Source organism: Aethalodelphis obliquidens, unplaced genomic scaffold (assembly GCF_003676395.1).
Source record: "Aethalodelphis obliquidens isolate GAN/ISIS:26980383/991018 unplaced genomic scaffold, ASM367639v1 scaffold3, whole genome shotgun sequence".
In the NCBI taxonomy this organism is placed as follows: domain Eukaryota; kingdom Metazoa; phylum Chordata; class Mammalia; order Artiodactyla; family Delphinidae; genus Aethalodelphis; species Aethalodelphis obliquidens.
The window spans coordinates 32459651-32481550 of NW_020837947.1; the positions used below are offsets into that span (position 1 = coordinate 32459651).

The 21900-nt window shown below is 34.7% G+C and overlaps 1 protein-coding gene across 2 annotated transcripts in view; it reads right to left on the reverse strand.

Annotated features, from left to right (window-relative positions):
* Positions 1-21900, reverse strand: part of LAMA2 (laminin subunit alpha 2) — a 447101-nt gene that overhangs the window by 57857 nt on the left and 367344 nt on the right. For both annotated transcript variants that reach the window (XM_027086788.1, XM_027086780.1), the window contains exons 41-48: positions 19759-19875; positions 18126-18308; positions 16517-16522; positions 13332-13486; positions 6617-6760; positions 5480-5613; positions 3445-3604; positions 340-464 (exon numbers count right to left, since the gene is read on the reverse strand). In XM_027086788.1, the coding sequence (XP_026942589.1) occupies positions 340-464; positions 3445-3604; positions 5480-5613; positions 6617-6760; positions 13332-13486; positions 16517-16522; positions 18126-18308; positions 19759-19875 (1024 nt within the window). The remainder of the gene's footprint in view (positions 1-339; positions 465-3444; positions 3605-5479; positions 5614-6616; positions 6761-13331; positions 13487-16516; positions 16523-18125; positions 18309-19758; positions 19876-21900) is intronic.

Here is a 21900-nt window from a genome sequence, read left to right on the forward strand (position 1 = left end):
CAGACACGCAACACCTCCTGAACATGAAGGTAAGCTGGAGTGGAAGGAGATAGTAGTCTTAACTGATTGAGGCTAAAATGTCTTACCTTTGCAAATTTTACAAAAACACATGACCATGTCAAAGTACTAGGATACCTCCCAAATCCTTGGAAAGTGCCTGCACAAGTGAGGGAGGGGACTTAAAAGTTTCTTAGCTTCCTGGTAAATCCACCTCTGAACACAATCACTTCAAACTTGTTGTATATCATCGACATGATAATAGAACACTGCACAATAAAATTAAAGCTTTTGTGATACACAGGCCTGATAGACCTTGGAAGAGTCCTCCTCTCCACTAACCTGACGGTACATCCTTTGCAGTCACCTTCTATTTCTCGGAAATTCCACAACCCTATAGGTTTGCTGTCAAAGTATGCTTCTCCCATACAGCCAGTGAATGTAATCACACGTACAGCATCAGCCTTCTGAAGAGAGAAACATATTTGTTAGAATTTAGAATTTCACAGAAAAATTAAGAGTACCCATGAGAGTTATTAGATGAGCAGCAGAATCTGGAGTAGTTATTACCTACTCTTTGTGAAAGTCTTGGTTGTGTACGTATCCATCTTTTAACCATATAATATCCTCATGGATCCTGGTTATTCTGTGCTGTACCAGTTTATCACCATTAGTAAGTGAACACTCCAAGCTTCCGACCTTAGGTAAACTGCTTATTCTGAGATTCTATTTTTTTTATTGGTCTGTAACATGAGATTATTAGGAGAATTAACTAAGAGAATTTATTTATGGTACCACATTCAGTGCCTGGCACAGAGAAGGTGTTTAATAAAAGTAAGTGTTCCTATCCACTAAGGAGATTTATGAGAAAGGGTACATACTGACTACATAAAGGGGAAAAAAGCTTGCATATTGATTACCCTATGATACTGCTGTCCCCAATTTTTCATTTCCTTTCACACCCAAGTAGGTTTCTAGGGCAGGAGAATGAAGGGACAGAGTAAATTTATAAGAGAAGGGTCCCTGTTGTTGTTGTTTGCAGGCATACACAGCACAGAGCCCGACATCGAATAGGGGCACAATAAATATTTGTTGAATGACAACTCTGGTGTCATTCTCACAGGGAAAGGTCTTTTATAAATTTTTATTTTATATTGGAGCATAGTTGATTAACAATGTTGTGTTAGTTTCAGGTGTATGGCAAAGTGATTCCGTTATACATATACATTTATCCCTTTTCAAATTTTTTCCCATTTAGTTTATTACAAAATATTGAGCAGCATTCCCTGTGTTATATAGTAGGTCCTTGTTGGTTATCTATTTTAAATATAGCAGTGTGTACATGTCAGTTCTGGGTATTTAGCAGTCAAGAAGGAGGTGAATGATCCGATCCACTCTAGAGAACCTTGCTGTAATTTGAACAACTATTCCTTTTAGCGTCAATATATTACAATTCTACAACTTTAGAAGCACTTTGCCAAGGCGAATCCACATTTATCTGAATAACCTGGAAGGAAAAAGTGAATTGATATGTTTGGATTTTAGAAAAAATAGAAGATAGTCTCTGAGTAGTTAAACATTTATAGTTATAATTTTAGGTTAAACTCATCAACACATACATCTTCCTACCGTTATGATCAAGTGGGGCACTGCCATGGAGAAGGAATGTTGTCAGACACTGACAAATACAAGTCAGGAACAGTTCTTGGAATTCTCTGTCATCTGTGGAAGCTTCTCTTAATTTTCCAGAGGTTGATTATCCTACCTGCGAATTGTATTTGCTTTTTGCTTTTCCTTCTTGCATCATAAAAACTATACTTGGGATATTTTCCTGCTCCTTTGAATTTTCACTAGCATGTTGATTTAATTACTTGTTTTCAGTTTTTTGGTTCATATTCTGGTATGGCAGAAGCCTTGAAACTCTTGGCCAAAATGATGAAGATTTTCTGTAGATTTCATTTGCTTGTGTTTTTTTTTCCCCCTCAGACTGGCATAAATAAGTTTCTTTATGTCTAGTGACATCTGAATAATAAGAAGAATTATTTAAGGTGCAATTTAAGGTGTGACTACCATATCTTAGGCATGTAATCTCGCTATTCATTGAGGTAGTAAAGGGTGGTGATTAAGAGTAGAGATTCTTGTGCCTGGTAACGAGTGTTCAAGTCCCAGTTCCACCACTGATGGCTGTGTGATCTTCGGTGAATCATTTAACTTCTCTCTTACTTAGAGTCCTTAACTGTAAAATGAGGAGGATATTATCTACATTTTTGGGTTGTTATGAAAACTGTTAATTCATGTAAATTACTTAGAACATTACTTAGCAAATAGTAAGGGTTATATAAATGTTATAGAAGTTTATTATTGTATCCTACAATATGCAAGCAAGGTAGATACTTTTATCTCCCTTTCTAGTTAAGGAAACTGAAGCCCAAGAGGTTAAGTGACTTGCCTAAGGTCATATTTTCGTAAGTGATAGAGCAGGGAATTCAACCTGGATTTAATTTCAAAATTCATGTTTTTTTTGTATTACTCGGTGCTATCCCTATATTTATCTTTCTGAGGAGGAAAGAAAGTTGGCAGTATGACTATATATTACGATGTACCATATATATTTATATGCAGCTCTAAGAAATGAGGATGATTTTAGTGTGTAGCTGTGGAATCCATTCCAATACTTTAGAGTCACATCTCATACACAAAGCAAATAAAACAACCTCACTCTATATGAAGGTTGAGTTCTCATAAATTTGGGGTCACCCTGGCTTTTCACATTTTCTGACTAATCTCATCCCAGGATGATTCTGCCAGACCCAGGATTACACATTGTACTTGGCTGTGCTCTTACATCTCACCCACAGGTCGTTTTCCAACACCTAACTCCACTTAATCAACACGAGCTTCTTTAAAATGCAGGCACTTTGCAATCTGAAATGCATAAGGACCTGTCACAAAGCAATTATGAATATTAAGTGCATTACTCGGTAAGAATGAGAAGAGCAACTTGAAAACTTTAAAAATCGGATCATGATCTGAAGGCTTATGGCTCCTGTGATATTTCCCAAGGTATTCATAAATCTTTTAATTAGATGTGAGTTTGAACTTTATAGCACTTTATATCAATAAATCATAAATTGATTCAGAAAATGAGGTATCTTTAGAAAACACTTTGCTCTTGAGGCAACTAAAATATCAAAAAATTGATGCCACAGATGAGGGCAAAACAACTGTTTAAGTAAATACACATAGGTTTAAAAAGACTGTGCTTCCAGATTGCATATTCAAGGAAGAAAATTCTTACTCAAAATATATTCATGTTTTCATAAAAACAAATTAAGTAAAAAGTGGTCAAGTTTTTGCAGTGCTTTATCATGTCTTTGCCCAAAGTCATCATGCCAGGAATTGTCTGCAGAGATTAAATAAACAGAATGGGGAAGAACAACACATTACCTTCAATTTCCCAGTCAAGCCACCAACAAACAGCATTGCGTTTGCGTCCACATCTAGAATAGTGTACCCTGGAGGTGACGCTGAATGGTATGTACTGGGCATAATGCTGGCTTTGGGTCCATCCAGAGCTCTCACGGAAATTGTTCCATTTCTCCCAGTTCTTCCAGGGTACGTGTTGAAATGAAATGAAAGAAAATACAGAAAATGAAGTAGGTATCACATTTCTGGTCACTTCAGATTTAAAAGATATAAAATGTAGAGATTTGTTTTGGAATATTTAAGAGATAGCTGGGTGTTTAGCTTCAAACATTCCAGATTCATTAAGCTGAAAATCAAAACCCAGAATCTGCTCTCTGCTATACGTTTACCATCAGATTCAACCAGGACCACTGAGCAATCTACCCTGATTCTGAATGTGTCCAGTGATAGATAGGAAATGACACAGCAACAATTAGCTGATGGAATTGCTGTTGGTTAAATGGAAAGTCTTTTTCCTCTTGCTTTACAAAACAATATGCTATTTACCTACATGGACTATTTAAACAAGTTTATATTACTTCATTCAGTCTAATTTAATTCAGCAAGTGAACCCCAAATAAGCCACGCTTCTGCATTATAAACTGCATAATTTCTCCTAAAATCCCTGATTATCTTGGATCCACATTTGCTGAAGTAGTCTTCCTGGAATCATGCATCATTTATTGTTTGGCACACCATCTTAATGTGTACACTATAAAATCCAGGCTACAGAGTTGTGTATACAAATTGTACAGAAGAACTTCACATTTAGATTCAATTAATAGACTTTTGGAAGCTATTATTATTGTATTTCATTTTCTTTTTTTAAATGGTTGGTTCCCATGAGTTATTAAACATGAAAATCTGATCTTTTTCCAGAGGCAAGCAGTCATAACAAAACTTTGTCATATTTCTCTCCCTACTGTCTCATTTTGGTAATCTTTTTATCTTTGAGGGTGCAGTATTAACTGAAATATGTAGAAACAATAGAATGAATTTATAAATAAGGTTCTTCTTTAAAAGAATACATCTTTTCTAATAGAAGAACTGTACTTTGCAAATATAAGTATTCTTAAGCCCAATAAAGTACTTAATCCCTCCCCCACCATCACACATGTAAGCATTTTATCTGTTGCTCTCTCCTCTCTCTCCCTCACACACACACACACACACACACACACACACACACACACACACTTTTATTTAAGATCTTAAAAAGGAATTGAAGATATTTCTTTTCATTAAGTTTTTTTTAAACTTTTAATTGTGAAAAAATTAAACATGTACACCCATAGAATGAAACTCTATGTATCTATCACCTAGATTCAACAATCACCAGATCTTCAAGTCTTCTTTACCCATCTCTGATCAACTTCCCTTGGCCTTTAACAAAACCTCTTGACTGTTAGCTGCTTTGTGTTTAGTAGGTAGTTGGGAATTAGAAAAAGAAGAGGAGAAAATGAAGAGGAAGTATTGAGGACAAGAATGGATTCTACAAGTAATCTGTACACTGTTAGAAGTTAATTAAATTAAAGCATCAAGGATAGAATTAATCAATTTCCTATTCCTTCCCACAAGTAGTGTGGACCTGACATATTTTATATTCATGCCAGCATTTAGATACTGCACCCACCTGTAGCCAAGACTGCTGTGTAGACTAGAAGAGGCACTTTGCACCAAAGACAGATACCAATGGCACCTCTTAGGCTCTGGATTGTACTGAATAAGGGCAACAGAAAACAACTTAACCTCAAAGTTTCTACAGGACAACCAGATGAGGGGGCCAAAAAGGACCGGTCATTCTGTTCAATACCTTGAAGATCTGTCAATTCCTAACATGTTCTACAAAGGTACCATTCACACACACTTATACATGTATATAATATATAACGTTCGTATATATGTGTGTGCGTACCTACATAGCTACCTTCTTGAAACAGAGATAAAGTTTTTCTTATAAACTAGGAAACTACTTCAAAATTCTGTCAATGATCTTAATCTCTATTGAGTTAGTTACCTTGATGCCTCAATACGGTACCAATATGAGTCATCAATAGTCAAATCTGGATACTCGACACGTCCAACCCCGGATCCAACATCCCAGAGGAAGCTTACTTTGCCTTTACGCATCTCTATAGCCAGAAAGTCAATCTAGTGCAGAGAAACACAAAAACAATAGATATCAGATGTAAGGCACCCTGAAAGAGGAAGCCAGCCGAGTCTTTTCAACAGGTACCATTTTCAGATATATGAAATAATTAGAAGCCTCACAATAAAGATTCCCAAATAGTATGATCTATTATTTCTACGATTAAATAATACTTTATTATTGTATCTTTACAATACAATGTCCATACACATGTTCATAGTGCTGAGGCAAATGTGTTAATTCAACCAATTCTAATTAGGTCTAACATTGAGACAAATGTCTTTTCTTGCACTGATACTTGTGGTAAAGATAAACACAAATATTTGGGTTCAGAATTCATTGTTTTCACCATGGGCACTGACGTTTTTGAGGGGCCAGGTATGCTTTTTCACCCAAGGTGATCCAAAATTTCTCACCTGATTTCCAAGTATTGATTTATGTGATAAGTGGTCTGTTGAAAAGTCTTGTTCATTTTGGAAGGTCTCCATGTGTATAAAGTCAAATGGGTTAAATGAAAGGAATTAGAAGTTTGAGGTGAGCTCTTTTAGATACAATTTCTGTTATTTCAGTTTGAGTCATTAATTCAACATGAATCAGAAGAGTTTTCATTGGTAAGAAATAGTACACAATTTTCAGTTTCATTTCACATGAAAGTTCATTGTAATTTCTTAGAGAAAAATGTTTAAAAAGCCTCATTCCTATTAATCTTTCTTCTTAAATAGCTGGATCTGAAAATATACTTCAAAAATAAATGCTGGTATACTCACAAATGAAAGCAGATATGCCTAAACACTGTAAAAAGTTTTCATTTCATTTGCCTTCTAACTTCATTTGACACTTCAGAACTTGGTGAGGTAAGATTCTGAGGTTTTCGAATCTGAAAGGCTACCTTATTCAATTTTGGGACCATTATATTAGACTCTATACATGTCCCACACTACCAGGATTAACCTCTGACTATACACATACACAGTAGGCCAAAGAAAGGCTGAATGTTAGACTTACAAATTTGGCACTTCCAAGATAAAAAAGGAGGTTGTCCGCGACAGCCGTCTTTACGTTGACAATGATATTATTGTAGCTTCCTTTCTTGATTTCTGGCTTGTATGTTCGAATGCAGTCACCTCCCGAAGACACAGATACTTTGATCTTTAAGAAAAACGAGGTACAAAGAACCAAGACTAAATCTCTCAGAAAGTTTGAAGTAGCTCCCAATCACAAAGCCATCATCTTCTCTTCTTTGAAGTTATTTTTCCATCAGCAAATGGTATCATTGAATGCCCATATGCAGACCCCATTATACTCATTAATGAGGGCACAGAAGAGCACCTTTCCACCAGTATTTTAACAATGAGCTGTTCACAGTCTCTCATGGCTTGTTAGCACGCCACTACTTTTTGAAGCATGCAACTAACAAATTCTTGCCTTCATAACTTACTCCTTTATGAATAGGGGAACATTCTCAAGAGGTGATTTTATATGAAGCTAATGGTATAGATCTTCATTCAGGTTGTTTAATGAAATTTTACAATTCAAATTTCAGTGATTTTGGTATCACTTAAAGTAGGAAACCATTTTTCTTTTAGGTTTTGAGAGGAGGTTACCTACCCTGCCATGTTCTTACAGTTGAAAGAGGCCAACTAGATTTTGTTCCAGATGTTCTAACAATAAGAAGAATTATCATTCTACTCAGAACATACATTTCAGAATAAATTATACCTTTTTATTAAGTCACCAGGAAAAGGAACAGAAACAATTTCCAGTGACTATCATTACTAATGTATTTAACAGCTCCTTTTTCTTTTGACTAGTACTTTAAAAATTACTATAAATTGCTAACATAGAAATTCCTATGTGACTAGAGCTGACACTGTTTGTACCAATTTGTACTTACACTTAGGGAGCCTTTCTTCAATCACAAATAACACTAGTTGATTATTCCATTTAATTTTCTTTGGTTCATGTATACTATCAAAAAGGTACTTTCAGGACAGCAATATTGTTGTTTGGACTCAGAGAGATTCTGTTACTTTGTTAGTGATAGTGTTCAAAGTAGGAGGCGGAGACACATACAAAACTTCTGTCACTGATTCAAATTCCTGGCTTCAGGCTTCAGGAAGCCTCTTGGCCCTCACTAGGGGTGAATTTCCATTTTCTCATCACTTATAGCACCTTGCACACTTTGGAGAAAGCCAACGGCTATTATTGTTACCTCCATAAAAGGGCTGTGCAAACTCCAAACAAGATAGCCTAGGACACCAAACCCGTCTCCATCTTATGGTGAGACAAGGAGGTGTCTTGAAGAGTCTAATGAGAGAGTAGGTGTTAGGCAGCGCCAGCACCCCTCTCCAAGGGTGGTACAGACTACACAGAGGACGTGCTGGATTCAAAATTGGTTGGATTCAAAAGAGAAAGCTAAGGAGAGATTTTTGGTTCTGACAAATATGTAAATTCATCTATGTTTGAGAACTCCCGGGGATATAGCAGATCTGTTGAATCTCCTGCGGATCCTGTGTAAGTCATATACTTGTACTGTTTCCTCGCCTAATCTGCTATCCAAATTGCATTTCCAAGCAAAGAAAACAGTGTGCTGGAAAGAAACAGGGGCTCACCCTAACGGAGTTCTGTGTGGGGCTGGGGCTGGAATAATCTAGGACCACTGCTGCTTAGACTGCTCTCCCTGTCCTTTCCTTCCCTCTAAGGGTGGGACCCAGACTGCCAACTGAGGAGCACAGTACTGGTCACCAGAGTGTTTGCTCTCTGCCCTGGAGAGTTAGTCTTCCTGCTTGTGTGCTTTTCAGTTAAGAAGGTAGCTCTTTGTTCCACAAAGGTAAGATAGGATTTCCCTTCTACATAAAATGCTAAGAGTAGATGAATCAAAATGACTTGCAAAAGAACACAGATCAAGTCCAGAAGGCTTGACAACAGATTTGTATCAAGGAATTTTTTCCCCTTTTCTTAATGAATTTTATTAGAAGGAATAATCTCAAAATAGAACTGATAATGGTTAAAATGTCACACTGTACAATTTATTAGAGATTTTAAAAAAGATCAAACTGACTTAATAAAATTTATTTATTTATTTTTAACAGGAAAAAAAAAAAAATGACTTGCAGAGAAACAGAACCGGGAAAGGTATAACTCATTTTTGTTATTTGTGATTAAACTAGCCATCATATGTTATTTTGGTTATTTCTTTTGTTATTACAAATAACTCATATGTGTTATAAAGAACACAGTGTAGTAATACTCCTCGGTTACTGTTTAGAGAAGAAGTGACTGAATATGGGTGGAATGCATGACTGATCAGGATGTTTCTGCCCTTGCTTGGGTATACCTGGTAAAAATGGTAGGGGATTCCATGACTGGAGTGTTGAAAGCGGGGTTCTCAAAGCGTTGTAGACAGAGCACCAGTACTGAAGCCTAATTCAACTGATGAGACTCCACTGGAGGACTGAAAGTCTGAGTAGCCATTTTAGAACTAAGGGTGTTTAACATCTCTAGGAGTTAAAATTACTCTGCCTTATGGCATACTTTACATATCAAAAATATATGGATCTCTGAACAACATGGCATTGTTATACCCAATATGCCAGGAATTAATCTTGTAAAGTAACCTATTGCTCAACTCTTACACATTTTTATAAAAACCCTCTGGATTTTCTGTTCTCTGGCTTACAGTTTTGAATATATCCTCAGTATCTGAGATATTCAGGCAGCCCAAACTATCTGTAACCAGTCAATAGCTACTAATCTCTCTGTTTAAATACCTTGTGTTTTGTTTTCCAATTATATTGTTTTATATACCTTAAGACAAGTAAATCAAAGGACAATATTTATAAATTTCTCTAGAAGAAACCTCTGACATACAATCCTCTCATAAGAGGGGAGAGATTTCTGAAATACAAACATCCTCTTAAGATATTTGTTGCTATCAATTATTGTTATTTCTTTTTTGTGTGTGAATTTTTGAATTTTAATAAGCAGGCTCTTATTAGTTATCCATTATATACATATTAGTGTATATATGTCAATCCCAATCTCCCAATTCATCACACCACCACCCCCGCCACTAATTATTGTTATTTCTAATGTGAACTGTTAGTAAGACTTCTAAACAAAAATCACTAAGAAGTAGGTCTCTCTGAGGCATTTCTCATACAACATTATTTACCAATTCGTCATCATGAACTCAAACATTATTGAGGATCTCATTATTATATCTATTGAATTTTCACTGCAGTTTTTCATCCAGTTAACTAGGTCATTCATTTAAAAAGAGTATCAGCCACTCAATTTCAGAGTCAACAACAAGGGGAAATCTACTTTAAAATAAATGTCTTTAATTTCTTGGTCATATTGAATATGTGTTAGGGCCACGTCCAGACACTCATGCCAGATTACAAATATATTTCTAAAATCGGGCAAATGTAATCTTCAATTAGTACAAAACCCATTTGAAAAAAACGTTGGCTGCTTACAAATTTATAACATCTTACAAAAAACAAAGAACTTTGTTGTAACTTCCATTTCTAAAGGTAGTTACAAATTTCCTTAAAAGGCACAGACAATGATTGTTTTTTCAAGCATGACTTTTATACCTTTCTTTCATTTTGTATTTTGAGACAGGTTTTATATATTTACATGCCAGAATTTTATCCTTCTTTCCAGGGGGGTAGGGGTGGGAAGAGGAAGCATTTATAACTGATGAATATATAGGCATATATTTAGATTTCTTTACAATGAAGAAATAATGAAAATGTACAGATTTCCCTGCTTGGTAACTAAGTCAGAAAATGTGGCTAAGTGTGGAATTCACAAGAGAACAGTTACTATGACTGCTTCTTCAAACTTAACATGGCAAAATACAGGAGGGATACATCAATCTCTTTCTTTCTCTTACCACTGCCACTGCTACAGTTGGGTCTCTTATTAAATTTGCTTCCTTCTTTCTAGTTTCTCTCATCTATCCCACAAACTACTTCTGGATTCATATTCAAAAATCACCGTTCTGATTATATTGCATTTCATGTTCAAGAACTTTCAGCTTCTCCTCACCAATGAGGTTTATCTCAGGTACAATTGTGGCTAAAAGAAACTGTTTAACTTACCATTCAACTTACCTGAGAAAACCTGGCCTCCGTTGAATTTTCTAGTTTAATGTTCACTCTAACAATAGTCTTGGCGAATTAGACTGTTCTGTCATGAAATGACCCTGAAACCTCCTTTTCTCACTGCCTTGGCTGAAGTCATTCCCTCTCCTCAGAATGTTCTCCTTCTTCACCTTCTCATCCCATGACCAGCACTATCCCATTTCAGAGCCTGGCTCATCCTTCCCTTCAGGAAATCTTCCGCCCTGACTAGAGGTGATCTTTCCTTTCAGAAACTTAATAGCACTTCCCAGCGCTCATGGAATGTAGTACAATATTCTGCCTTATCTTAGAGTTATTTGTGTACATATCTTATTTCTTCTATGGCGTTGTAAACTATTCGAGTGGAAGAACATGCCTCACAGCATGTGACCTTGTGCATAGGAGATGCTTTTTCTGCACTGGTTAAATCTTTAAAAATCCAAACCTTGGAGTAACATCTGATTTCTTTTCACCTTGTGCTTCACATATACAATGCTCACCTGTCATCCTTACTGCCTGCAAGGTTCTCATATTGTAGTTCAATGTATGTCTTCTCAACCCTATCTGCTTCTTTTACTCTGAGTTTATGTACTTCATCTTCACTAATCTTTCTGTCATTTTCTAGGTTTCTCTTCAATTAGTCATGAATTCCTTTTCAAGGTTCAACATGAACTTATTGTCTTGACCTGGTTTAAAGATATCAGGTATGTATAAGGAGGGAGAAGAATATACTGTCACTTGGGCATCATATTCTTGGCCACTTACTAAAAAAATAAGTTTATGGATTAAGAAAGGTTATTTCTGGTCATTTTGGCTTCACAGTTGCTTAAAAATAGAACTTTTTAGAACTACCATATGATCCAGCAATTCCACTCCTGGGTATATATCCGAAGAAAATGAAAACATTAATTTGAAAAGATACATGCACCCCAGTGTTCAGAGCAGCATTATTTACAATAGCCAAGATTTGGAAGCAACCTACGTGTAAAGAAGATGTGGTATATATATTCAATGGATTATTACTCAGCCATAAAAACAAATGAAATTCTGCCATTTGCAACAATGTGAATGGACCTAGAGAATATTATACTTACTGAAATCAGACAGAAAAAGACATATACTCCATGTTATCACTTATATGTGGAATCTAAAAACTAAAACAAATGAATGTATATAACAGAAACAGACTCACAGATATAAAAAACAAACTAATGGTTACCAGTGGGGAGAAGAAAGGGGAAGGGGCAAGATAGGGGTATGGGATTAAGAGATATAAACTACTATGCATAAAATAAATAAGCTACAAGCATATATTATACAGCCCAGGGAAATATAGCCATTATTTGTAATAACTTTAAATGGAGTATAGTCTATAAAAATATTGAATCACAATGTTGTACACCTGAAACTAATATAATACTGCCAATCAACTATATGTCAATAAAAATAAATAAATTTTAAAAATGGAATTTTTAAAATTGAAGTACAGTTGATTTACAATGTTTATTAGCTTCTGATGTACAGCAAAGTGATTCAGTTATATATGTGTGTATATATATACACATATATATATTCTTTTTCAGATCCTTTTCCATAATAGGTTATTACAAGATATTGAATATAGTTCCCTGTGCTATATAGTAGGATCCTGTTGTTTATCTATAATACATAAAATCATGCATATCTGTTAATCCCAAGCTCCTAATTTATCTCCCCTTTCCCTTTTGGTAACCATTAAGTTTGTTTTCTATGCTTGTGAGTCTGTTTCTGTTTTGTAAATAAGTTCATTTGTATCAAAAAATGGAATTTTTGAGATGGAAGGCTTGGGTATCTACAAAGATTTCAGTTTAAGCCTGGTAACATGAAAACTGTTATTTTTTTTCATTCTATTTCTACAAAGATCATAAGATGACTTCACAAGGTTAAAGTTTCATATTGGCATTTACAGTTCTGTCCTGGTTCATTAAGATGCTACCTTCTAGAAAGTTTTGCCTCTATCCTTATAGTCTTCTAACTGGGTTAATAAAGAGAAAAATTTTGAGACAAGTGAAGTATTTCCTATTCTTCCTCCAAAAAATTGTAGAAATTGTAAGCAAAATAATTTTTGGTTGCTTGTACTCAGACAAAAGAATATATAGAAAATAATAGTTCCTCTATGCTATTATTCCTTATAACCTTGTCCGTTCATTCCTTCTAACCTTGTCCGTTCATTCCTTCTACAGCCTCACTGGTTGGCCTGTTTTGCTTTCATTAAGAGCAAGGCTCTCTCATCCATGCCTTTTTAGTACACAAAAACCAGGCTTTCATTCTTACAGTTTGTATTAACTCTATTCAAACAATAATAAAATGTATCAGAACTTTCATTTCTAAAATAGTAAGTAGTGATTACTCTTCTCAAGAAATGTCTTTTGAAATTTATGGGAAAAATATCTAATCTTCCATTCCCCACCTCACCTGCAAATAGCTTCAAATTAAAGGAAAAGAACCAGAGATCATTCAACAGGATACACTGAAGGAAGGTATTCCTTCTGGGAATAACACCAAAAATTACAATCATTTACTGATAACTGAAAGCAGAAAGAGCTTACAGAATTGGCCTGCTTCCGGGCTTGGTTTATCAGTTCTTTTATCTCAGAGATGTTTTTCTTCAGGTTATCCTCAAGTTCCTTGATGGGTTTGAGTTTATCTATCAGTCGATCAGCTTCTTGTTCTAGATTTTTTACAGTGGCATCTGCATCTGCAACTGCATAGAACAAGATTAGCGCATACCATGCACTCACACGCATACACACACACAGACACAGACACGCATGCACATGCATGCACACACAGACACACATACACAGAAATGAAAATAGCAGTATGCTTAAGTAAATAATGGAAAAGATTTCATCTCATCCACACGACAAAAGCAAGCCCATGACAGTTGAAGCAGTTTGTGATGGCAAATGGAAATATTTTAGTTGGGACTCAAGCAGGCCAGAGGAGGAGATGTTAGAAAAAGAAGGCCAACACTTTGGTTTCGTGATTGAGGTGAAAATTTGCATTGAAGATTGAGAATATGATGAACTAATTCAATGCTTAATTTCTAGCTTCAGCCCCAAAGCTAACCTTTATAGCATAGAACTTTAGTCATAGAATCAAGGAATTGGAGAAGCATCTGTAAAATGTCACCTAGTCTGTCCAAGCCAGAACTGTATTTAAATCAGGGTTCTCACACAAAATTGGTTTTCCTTCTTTTTCTCACTGTCTTTCTTTGTACATCTTAACGAGAAAAGCTATAAAAATGTCTTCTGAAAAACATCTCAATGTTGAACAATCCTTTGACTGAAGGCCTATATTATATTTTAATTAAATCTTTCATGCTGCAGTTCATTTTCATTTTGAAGAACAGTTGATTCTCCTGCTCTTTACATTAGGTTGAACCACATTAAACTGTCACTTTTGTAGTTAAAATTTAAAGAAGGTTGAATATTGACAATTTTAAAAGGGGTTTAACCCTAAAATAATTGAAGGTTATCACTGATCCTTAGACTTCCAGTTTGTGCTTTTCATAGGAGGGCAAATGACACATGGAAAATCAATTATTCTGTCCCTAGGATGCTGGCAGTCTTATCCAAACCATGTCATTAATTATCTGATCAAGTGTGTATTGTTCTGTTTTCTGTCACTGCGACCCTGATGAAAAAGAGAAACTGCTTAAGGTCCAAGGCTTTTGGCTCTGATGAACTATGAACGATCTGGGAATTAATCCTTAGGAATGAATCAGATGTGCTAGAAAGGAAGTAAGTTATTTTAAAACTCGGTTTTGAAGTAAGTATTTTGAACTCATGCTCATAAATATGAGTTATATAGTTAGTGATGTTTAAAAAGAACTTGGTCTATTATTTTATTTTTATAAATTTATTTATTTTATTTATTTATTTTTGGCTGCATTGGGTCTTCATTGCTGGGCGCAGACTTTCTCTAGTTGTAGCAAGCAGGAGCTACTCTTCGTTGCAGTGTGCGAGCTTCTTATTGCAGTAGATTCTCTTGCTGCAGAGCACGGGCTCTACATGTGTGGGCTTCAGTAGTTGTGGTGCAGGGGTCTAGTTGCTCCGCAGCATGTGGGATCCTCCAGGACCAGGGCTCGAACCTGTGTCCCCTGCATTGGCAGGCAGTTTCTTAACTACTGCGCCACCAGGGAAGGCCCATGGTCTATTATTAACTTCAACTAATAGAGTTGCTAGATCAAGAACTGACTCTTCTGAAATGCAGGTTATTGAGGTCAAAGCTCTTGTTACATAACTGTATAGGTATTCAACATAAAGACAGTTACCCCTCCGTTTTTACACTTTAAATAAACCATTTATCCATTTTCTCCCTTCCTTTAATATTCCCCAATATTACTCTGATATTCTAAAAGTTATTCTAGAAGTGAGAAAAAGTGATTTAGATTTAGATTCATGAGAATGAAAAAAGGGCTATGCAGGGACTACTTAGACAAGTAATGGATCCTTTTCGTCTAAAGCTCCCAGAAGCTTTTATCAAATGTTTCAAAATGGAACCTGGAGGTCCCCCCATTCCCTACTTTTTTTCCCCCTCTATCTTCTGTAGCAGTCGAAGTCATATGGAAATTATCTTCTTGAGGTTTTAAAAATAAATAACCTGTGATATTGAGTCTGATGCTCTCTTGTGCAGTAGTTTTTGAAAACTTCTCACTTTCTTCCATAATTATTTGTGTGGATTTTAAAATCATTGCTGAAGACAGATTTTAATAACAATGTTTTACTAGAGAATTATCTATCTCTTTTAGGCTTTACAATTTATTAGCCTAGAGTTTTGCTAAGTCTTCTCTTACCTGCTAAATTTCTTCCCTTATCTTGTTATATCTCCTTCAGAACTTTGCCTATTTGTGCTTTATTTTTCTTTATTAAGCCTGTCAGGCATCTAAAATTTTTTATCTTTATATTCCTAAAGATATACCACTTGAATTTATCACATCTATTATTTTCTGTCTTCTAATTCATTAACTCTTTTTTATCTTCTTTCTTTTAGTTAATTTTATTTTGTCTGACTTAGAGTTGATTGCCTAAATTGTTTATTTCAATGCTTTTTAGTAATGTCATTGCATTCATTTTCCACTGAGGACCGCCTTCATCGTATTTCTGAGGTTTTGATATGCTGGATTTTATTATTACTATTTTCTATTTTTCAGTTTTATTTTAGACTTGGAATTTAAACTATGAAATTGTTTAAGACAGAATATTTTTATATTCCAGTGATTGCTCACTTGTTAAGATCTGATTTTATTAATTCTGTTTTATGCATCTCCAAATATAATGCTCTTGAAGTTGAGAATAATTACTTGTAAGGGGAGGAGTGAGCTTCAGGGGGGGACAGCAACAACAGCAATGTAGATTTTAATCTATTTTAATCCTGCTAGAAGGAAGTCATTTGGACTTCAGTGGCTGCATATATGTTATCAGAAGCATCATAATTTAGCTGAATCTGTGGGAGAATTCAATTTTCTACTTTTATATGGATAACAGATATTTCACTAACTTTTCAAACGCACAATTAAAATATTTATGTCAAATATATTCACATACTAACTTTTTGTAAGGAAAGATTCCTTTATTAATCCAGCATTAATACTGTGACACTGGAAAGAATAGCTATCTGATGTGTAAAGCAATACTAAAACATTGGAAACATGCAAAGCTGAAGCTTTTTGCAATAGGCAACCAAGCATAAAAATTACTAAAAGGTATGCAAGTAAACATATACATACTGATTTCTTCAGGTAATTTCATATGGAAGTAAAACAGAAAAATAGAAAATTCATGAGAAAATATTTTTAATAGGTATTATAAAGTAGTGATTATCAAAAAATAGAACTTTTCACAACAGGTGCTAATTACAAATTCACCCCATTTTAAGTCAAACTAGCGTTATCAAGTAAAAGTCCACAAAAACATGGCATTTAGCAGCCATTGTTCATATTAAAGGGAGCTTTATTATAACGTTCTAATAAGATAGAAACAGACCCAGTTTAATTAGTGTTTATAGATATTAACTATTTCTTTTGATAGATGATAGAATCATAAAAGTGAGATAAATATTATAAAAAGGCCACTCTCAGCTGAGAATCAATCTGAAAATGAATGAAATGATACCTTAACTTACAGAATAAAAGAGAGAGTGACATTTACTTTAAAACTTATTTTCATTCATTTCTTGGGGGGAAATATTGTGATTTGGCATGACTCTGAACCAGTTATTCAGATGGTATCTTTGAACTACAGGGGTAAGCTAACTCTGGGCTTACACAAGAAATAAATTTAAAACTATATATCTCTTCTTTTTTTTCCCTGAAGAAGTGAGGAGTGAAATCCTTCTCCCTAGCTCTGAAGTGCATGTCAGCTGTGTTTGTACTCTTCCTTGCTCAGGAAGGAGTCATGCTAGTTGTATCTATTATTTCATAGCATCATTAGCCTTTGATCTGAGGCAAAGGTGCTGAAAAATCAGGCTCCACTCCCCCGTCGAACAGCATCTGGATTATACAGTGTATAACGCCAATAACTGTGGTTTTGTTATTACACTCTACAAATGTTTTAATTCCCAATAAATATATTGGTCCTATATAAAGCGAGCTAATCTCTTGAGACTGACAAGTACAAAGAATCAAGCATCTCCTTTGGTGAAATCACATACTAAGATAACATTTTATCACTTGAAAGAATAAAAAATATTAGAAATCATAACGTTTATTGAGTATAATTAATAAATTATATTTAGTTCTCCCACATTTTCTTGTAAATCCTTGTTAACTCAATAGAGTTTAATGCAATATACAAAAGATGTAAAGAAATATTCTTCTTGATAAACTAGATAAAAATGTTAATTTCCTGATAATGTTAACTAACCAGAATCTAAGTAATAAAATAATAATATTTTCCAATTTGAATGCATTTCAAATTGATCCCATTTAATATCCTGTTCTAACAGGATTGCTAATAAGACTGCTCCTTGACCTCTAGGTTCTATGGAATTTCACCAACTCCGAGGATATAATTTCCCAAGTATAACTACTTTCAATTACACTAAAGGATTTTAAAATATTTGGCATCGCTATACCAAATATCATGTAGATTTGAGAATTCCTAATTTCCTCTCAATTGGACGAAATCTGAATAAGATAAGCTCTAGTGCAGAGCTGGGAGTCTTGGATTCTGTGTCTGGAGCTGCACGCACTCAATTCCTGAGCCCAGTCTATGAAGGGAGGAGGGCAGACTACACCACTATGAGGGTCCCTTCCTGCTCTAACAGTTATGAGTCTAGGATACTTTTATAGTGTGAAGAAATAAATGACATAATCAAAGTGAAAAAGCACATCTTACTGTTCTTTGAAGGATCTTTTACCACGGCATTTGTTTTGGCTACGCTGTCTGCCAGTTGATTGTAATTTTTCTTCAGGCCATCAAGATTCTGGTGGAGATCTTTAATCTGTGCCAGTACATCTTTAGCTGTGTCGTTGGCTTGTCTTGCTTTGTCCTTAACAGCTTGCAGTTTAGCGGCTGTGTCTGTCAGCAGAAGATGGTATGAGAAACAAAGGGTCTGGAGTTATTGGCTTAATCCATGCTTGTCAAAGAGAGGCTGTGGCTGGCTGACCTCAGGGACACAGGCACAGAGGGAAAGGCTGAACTTTGTCTCATTCAGTCATAGCAAATGAAGTACATTTTTAGCTAAATTGAATTTTCTCAGGGACCTTTGCTATGAATACCTGATTAGCTCTTAAAATAGCAACATGATTGTTCTAAATGTTCATTGTGTAAGGGTATATTGTGATTTGCTGCTGAACATATTAAAGAGAGAAGTTTATCCACATGAATCAAACAGCTTCATCAAAAGTAGGTTTAATCTGCATTTCTGAGGCGGGATGGGGAGGGAATGAATGTGTTTCAATTTTAGTATAAAGAGACTTTTTCAGATATATTAGACCTTGTGTTTGTGTATTTTTATTTGTTTTCAGCATTGGAAATTTTCTATGTACATCTTTACTACTGAAGAGGTGACATGAAAATCGGGAAAGTTACTTAGGATTTTTAATGTTAAAAAAGTAAAAATCATTAAGGTTTTAATATTTCCTGTTTTCTGTAGATGTATGTGTTTCTTTCACCATAATTTGTATAAAAAACATATATATGTGCCTAATAGTATGTTGTAGATTAGTGGTTAAGACCACAGCCTCTGAAGTTAAACTGCGAGGTTCAAATCATATATGCCTCTTTTAACAGTGGCCCTTAGTATCCCTAAGTTTGTCCCCTATAAACTGGAGATAACAATGCTATTTACCTTGTAGGATTAGTATGAGGATTACATACACTTAACATAAGCATATTGAATAAGCACTCAAAAAATGTTAGCAACCCTTGTTATTGTTATATCATGCTACTAAAATATAAAAATAGTATCCCTAAAAGAATAGTGCTTTCAGGAACTAATACGAAACATTAACTCCAAGTACGTGTAATAGGTAGAAAGATATTACAGACATGGTTCAATTCTTAATGTCAATGTTTTTGAAAGTTAAAACATTTAAGTAACAGAACTTTGCCAATAAAGATATGCTGAAAGGCAGTTGGCTCTACCTATTACTGTAGGTACTGTAATAAGCTGCAATTGTGTACATCAACATTGTAGAGAATAGTGTTTGTATGATTTTATTTTTCCCACCAATATAAGATTTCCTGGGTCAAAACATGGAAGGACAATACAATAATAAGATGTCTATATTTTCCTTTTTGTAATTTATTCCAACGAATGTCAGCTAGGGTAACAAATGATAAATATCACAGTGTAAAGTACGATTTAGTTTCTCATTCTCACAAAGAAGAATTCATAAGTAAGAAAACTGTTATTGAATAGCCTGACAATGGTACAAATGTAGTGTTAGGGAAAAAAGGCATAAGTTAGAACATCCTTTAAGAGTTCATATCCACTGGCACGGTTTGCAGCGTCCTGAATGCTTACCATTTGGAATGGCTGATAACTTTTCCAAAGTGTCATTCAGAGCTCTCAGGAGATCCCTGTTTCTGACATTGGCATTGTCTAATCTGGTTGTCAAGCCATTCAGATGTTCATCATTTTCTGTGAACAGAAAACAAAAAAGGATGAAATAATTTTAATCATCTCTGAACTGATACATGGATATAAAATTTCAGGTTATTTTAATAAAAATTTAGTTAAAAGCAAGAAATTGATTTACTTTATTGGCATCTGTCCAAAAATATATTTCAGACCAGAATATAAAATATGTGTTTAAATGACCATTTGACACTTCAACATGTTCAACAATTACATTTTCATCTTGGTATCTGATCTTTATTTGACTTAATTTGATGGTTTTCTATGGAGAAAAAACTTTGACAGATTTGGTCTTTTATTGCATTTATAATGATGCCCTCTTGACATCACTTCCGTTATGTCATTATTTTAAAAATTTTATTACCAAAATGAATCACTGAATTAGCTTTTAAAAATCTCAAATAGATATGATTGTTAAGCAGAATCTCCCAACTTTACTAAACATCACTTATTAACATTTATTTGAAAAAAACAAAAATCAAAAGAATGAATAAATAGCTTCTAGCACATTTCCAATTTTTTATAGAGAAAATAATATTTTATAAACTACTTCAAGCAGGCTTTATATAGGTCTTTTCTTGCTACTTTAGCATGCTTACTTTAAAATTAAAATATATTATTTACTATTACTAATGTAATATTACTACTGTCAATTTTCCAGCTTCTCTCCACTAATTTTTAACATGTCTGAATTTTAAGTTAGTTTGTATATAATGTATTTTATAGCAGATAAAAACTAGGAATGGAACAAGTAAGGCAGTTAATGATGGTGTGAGCGACAGTGTACTAAAATCTTTCATTTTATACCTGTTTGTGCTGGTTAAATCGTTTTCTCTGTGCAAATATTTTTGCTTTTTTATCTAAAACAGTAAAATAAATAAGCAACTTGGACTGGGGAGGACCGTTATTTGCCAACACCGAGACTGTTGTTTTCGTCATTTTCCTGGTACCCAGAGTGGGCAGACCAGGAGAGACTACATCTCACAGAACAGAGCCAGAACAGTGTTGATTTGATTGTGTGTCCACCCTTGTAGAGGTAGTGCATCTGGCTTCTTGCAGGAACCAAACAAGCCACTGGCAGCTTAGGGAACAATGCTTGCCTTTATTGGCCTTCATCTGGGAAGAATAGCAAAGGGAAGGGAATATAGATGGAGGATTCTTAACTGTCAGTGTACTGGGTGTGAAAAAGAGTACTGAACATATTAATTAATGATCCACTCCATTTCATATCAGGGTTTTATAGGCGGACAAATTACACCACTGTTATACTACAGTAATATAAGTACATAATATTGTTTGAGGCATCTGCTTTTAGGTTCCAAGCCAAAGGCCTAACATCACTGAAGAACAAAGCATAAAGTATTCCAGCAAAACGTGGCTCTAAAATATCAATATGTCCATTTCAGTCACTAAGATATTATTATTTTCAATTCTAGTCCTTCAAAATATACTTTCTAAGTAATTAGATTTTCTCCTCTGTCAATCACAATTCACTTTTCTTTTAATACTTCTGTTACTTTCACTGCACTAAAGTAAAATCTTTGACTAGGTTATGGAAAGAATACTTTCTGAAATAAAGACAGTATGATTATGACTGTGATAGCTATATGAATCCCCTAAGAATAGCTAAAGGCCGCTCTTTTGATATTAATTTAGAAGTCTTCATCAATTAAGGAAATAGAACGGTACAAATTTCATTTCTTAGTTTCTTGATTGTATTTGACTTTTTAAATAATGAAACATTTAAAATGTTCTGGCAAGCAAGATATACATGTACAGTTGCAAAAATCATTAATTTAAAGGGTATCACTTGGTTTACACTATTTTATGAATTCTGAATGCAAATACTGGCAGAATAATCAGGCCAATTATTCAGAAGAACGACTGATCTGAAGAACATTGTTACTGCCGTCCCTCAAGTTTCAAAGCAGTGATTTTGTTCCTCTTTTTCTGTACTAGAAAGTCAAGATGTGAATATTCTGAGCCTGTTCTGATTTCTTTGTTTCAGCTATTTGACTCTATTTTCTT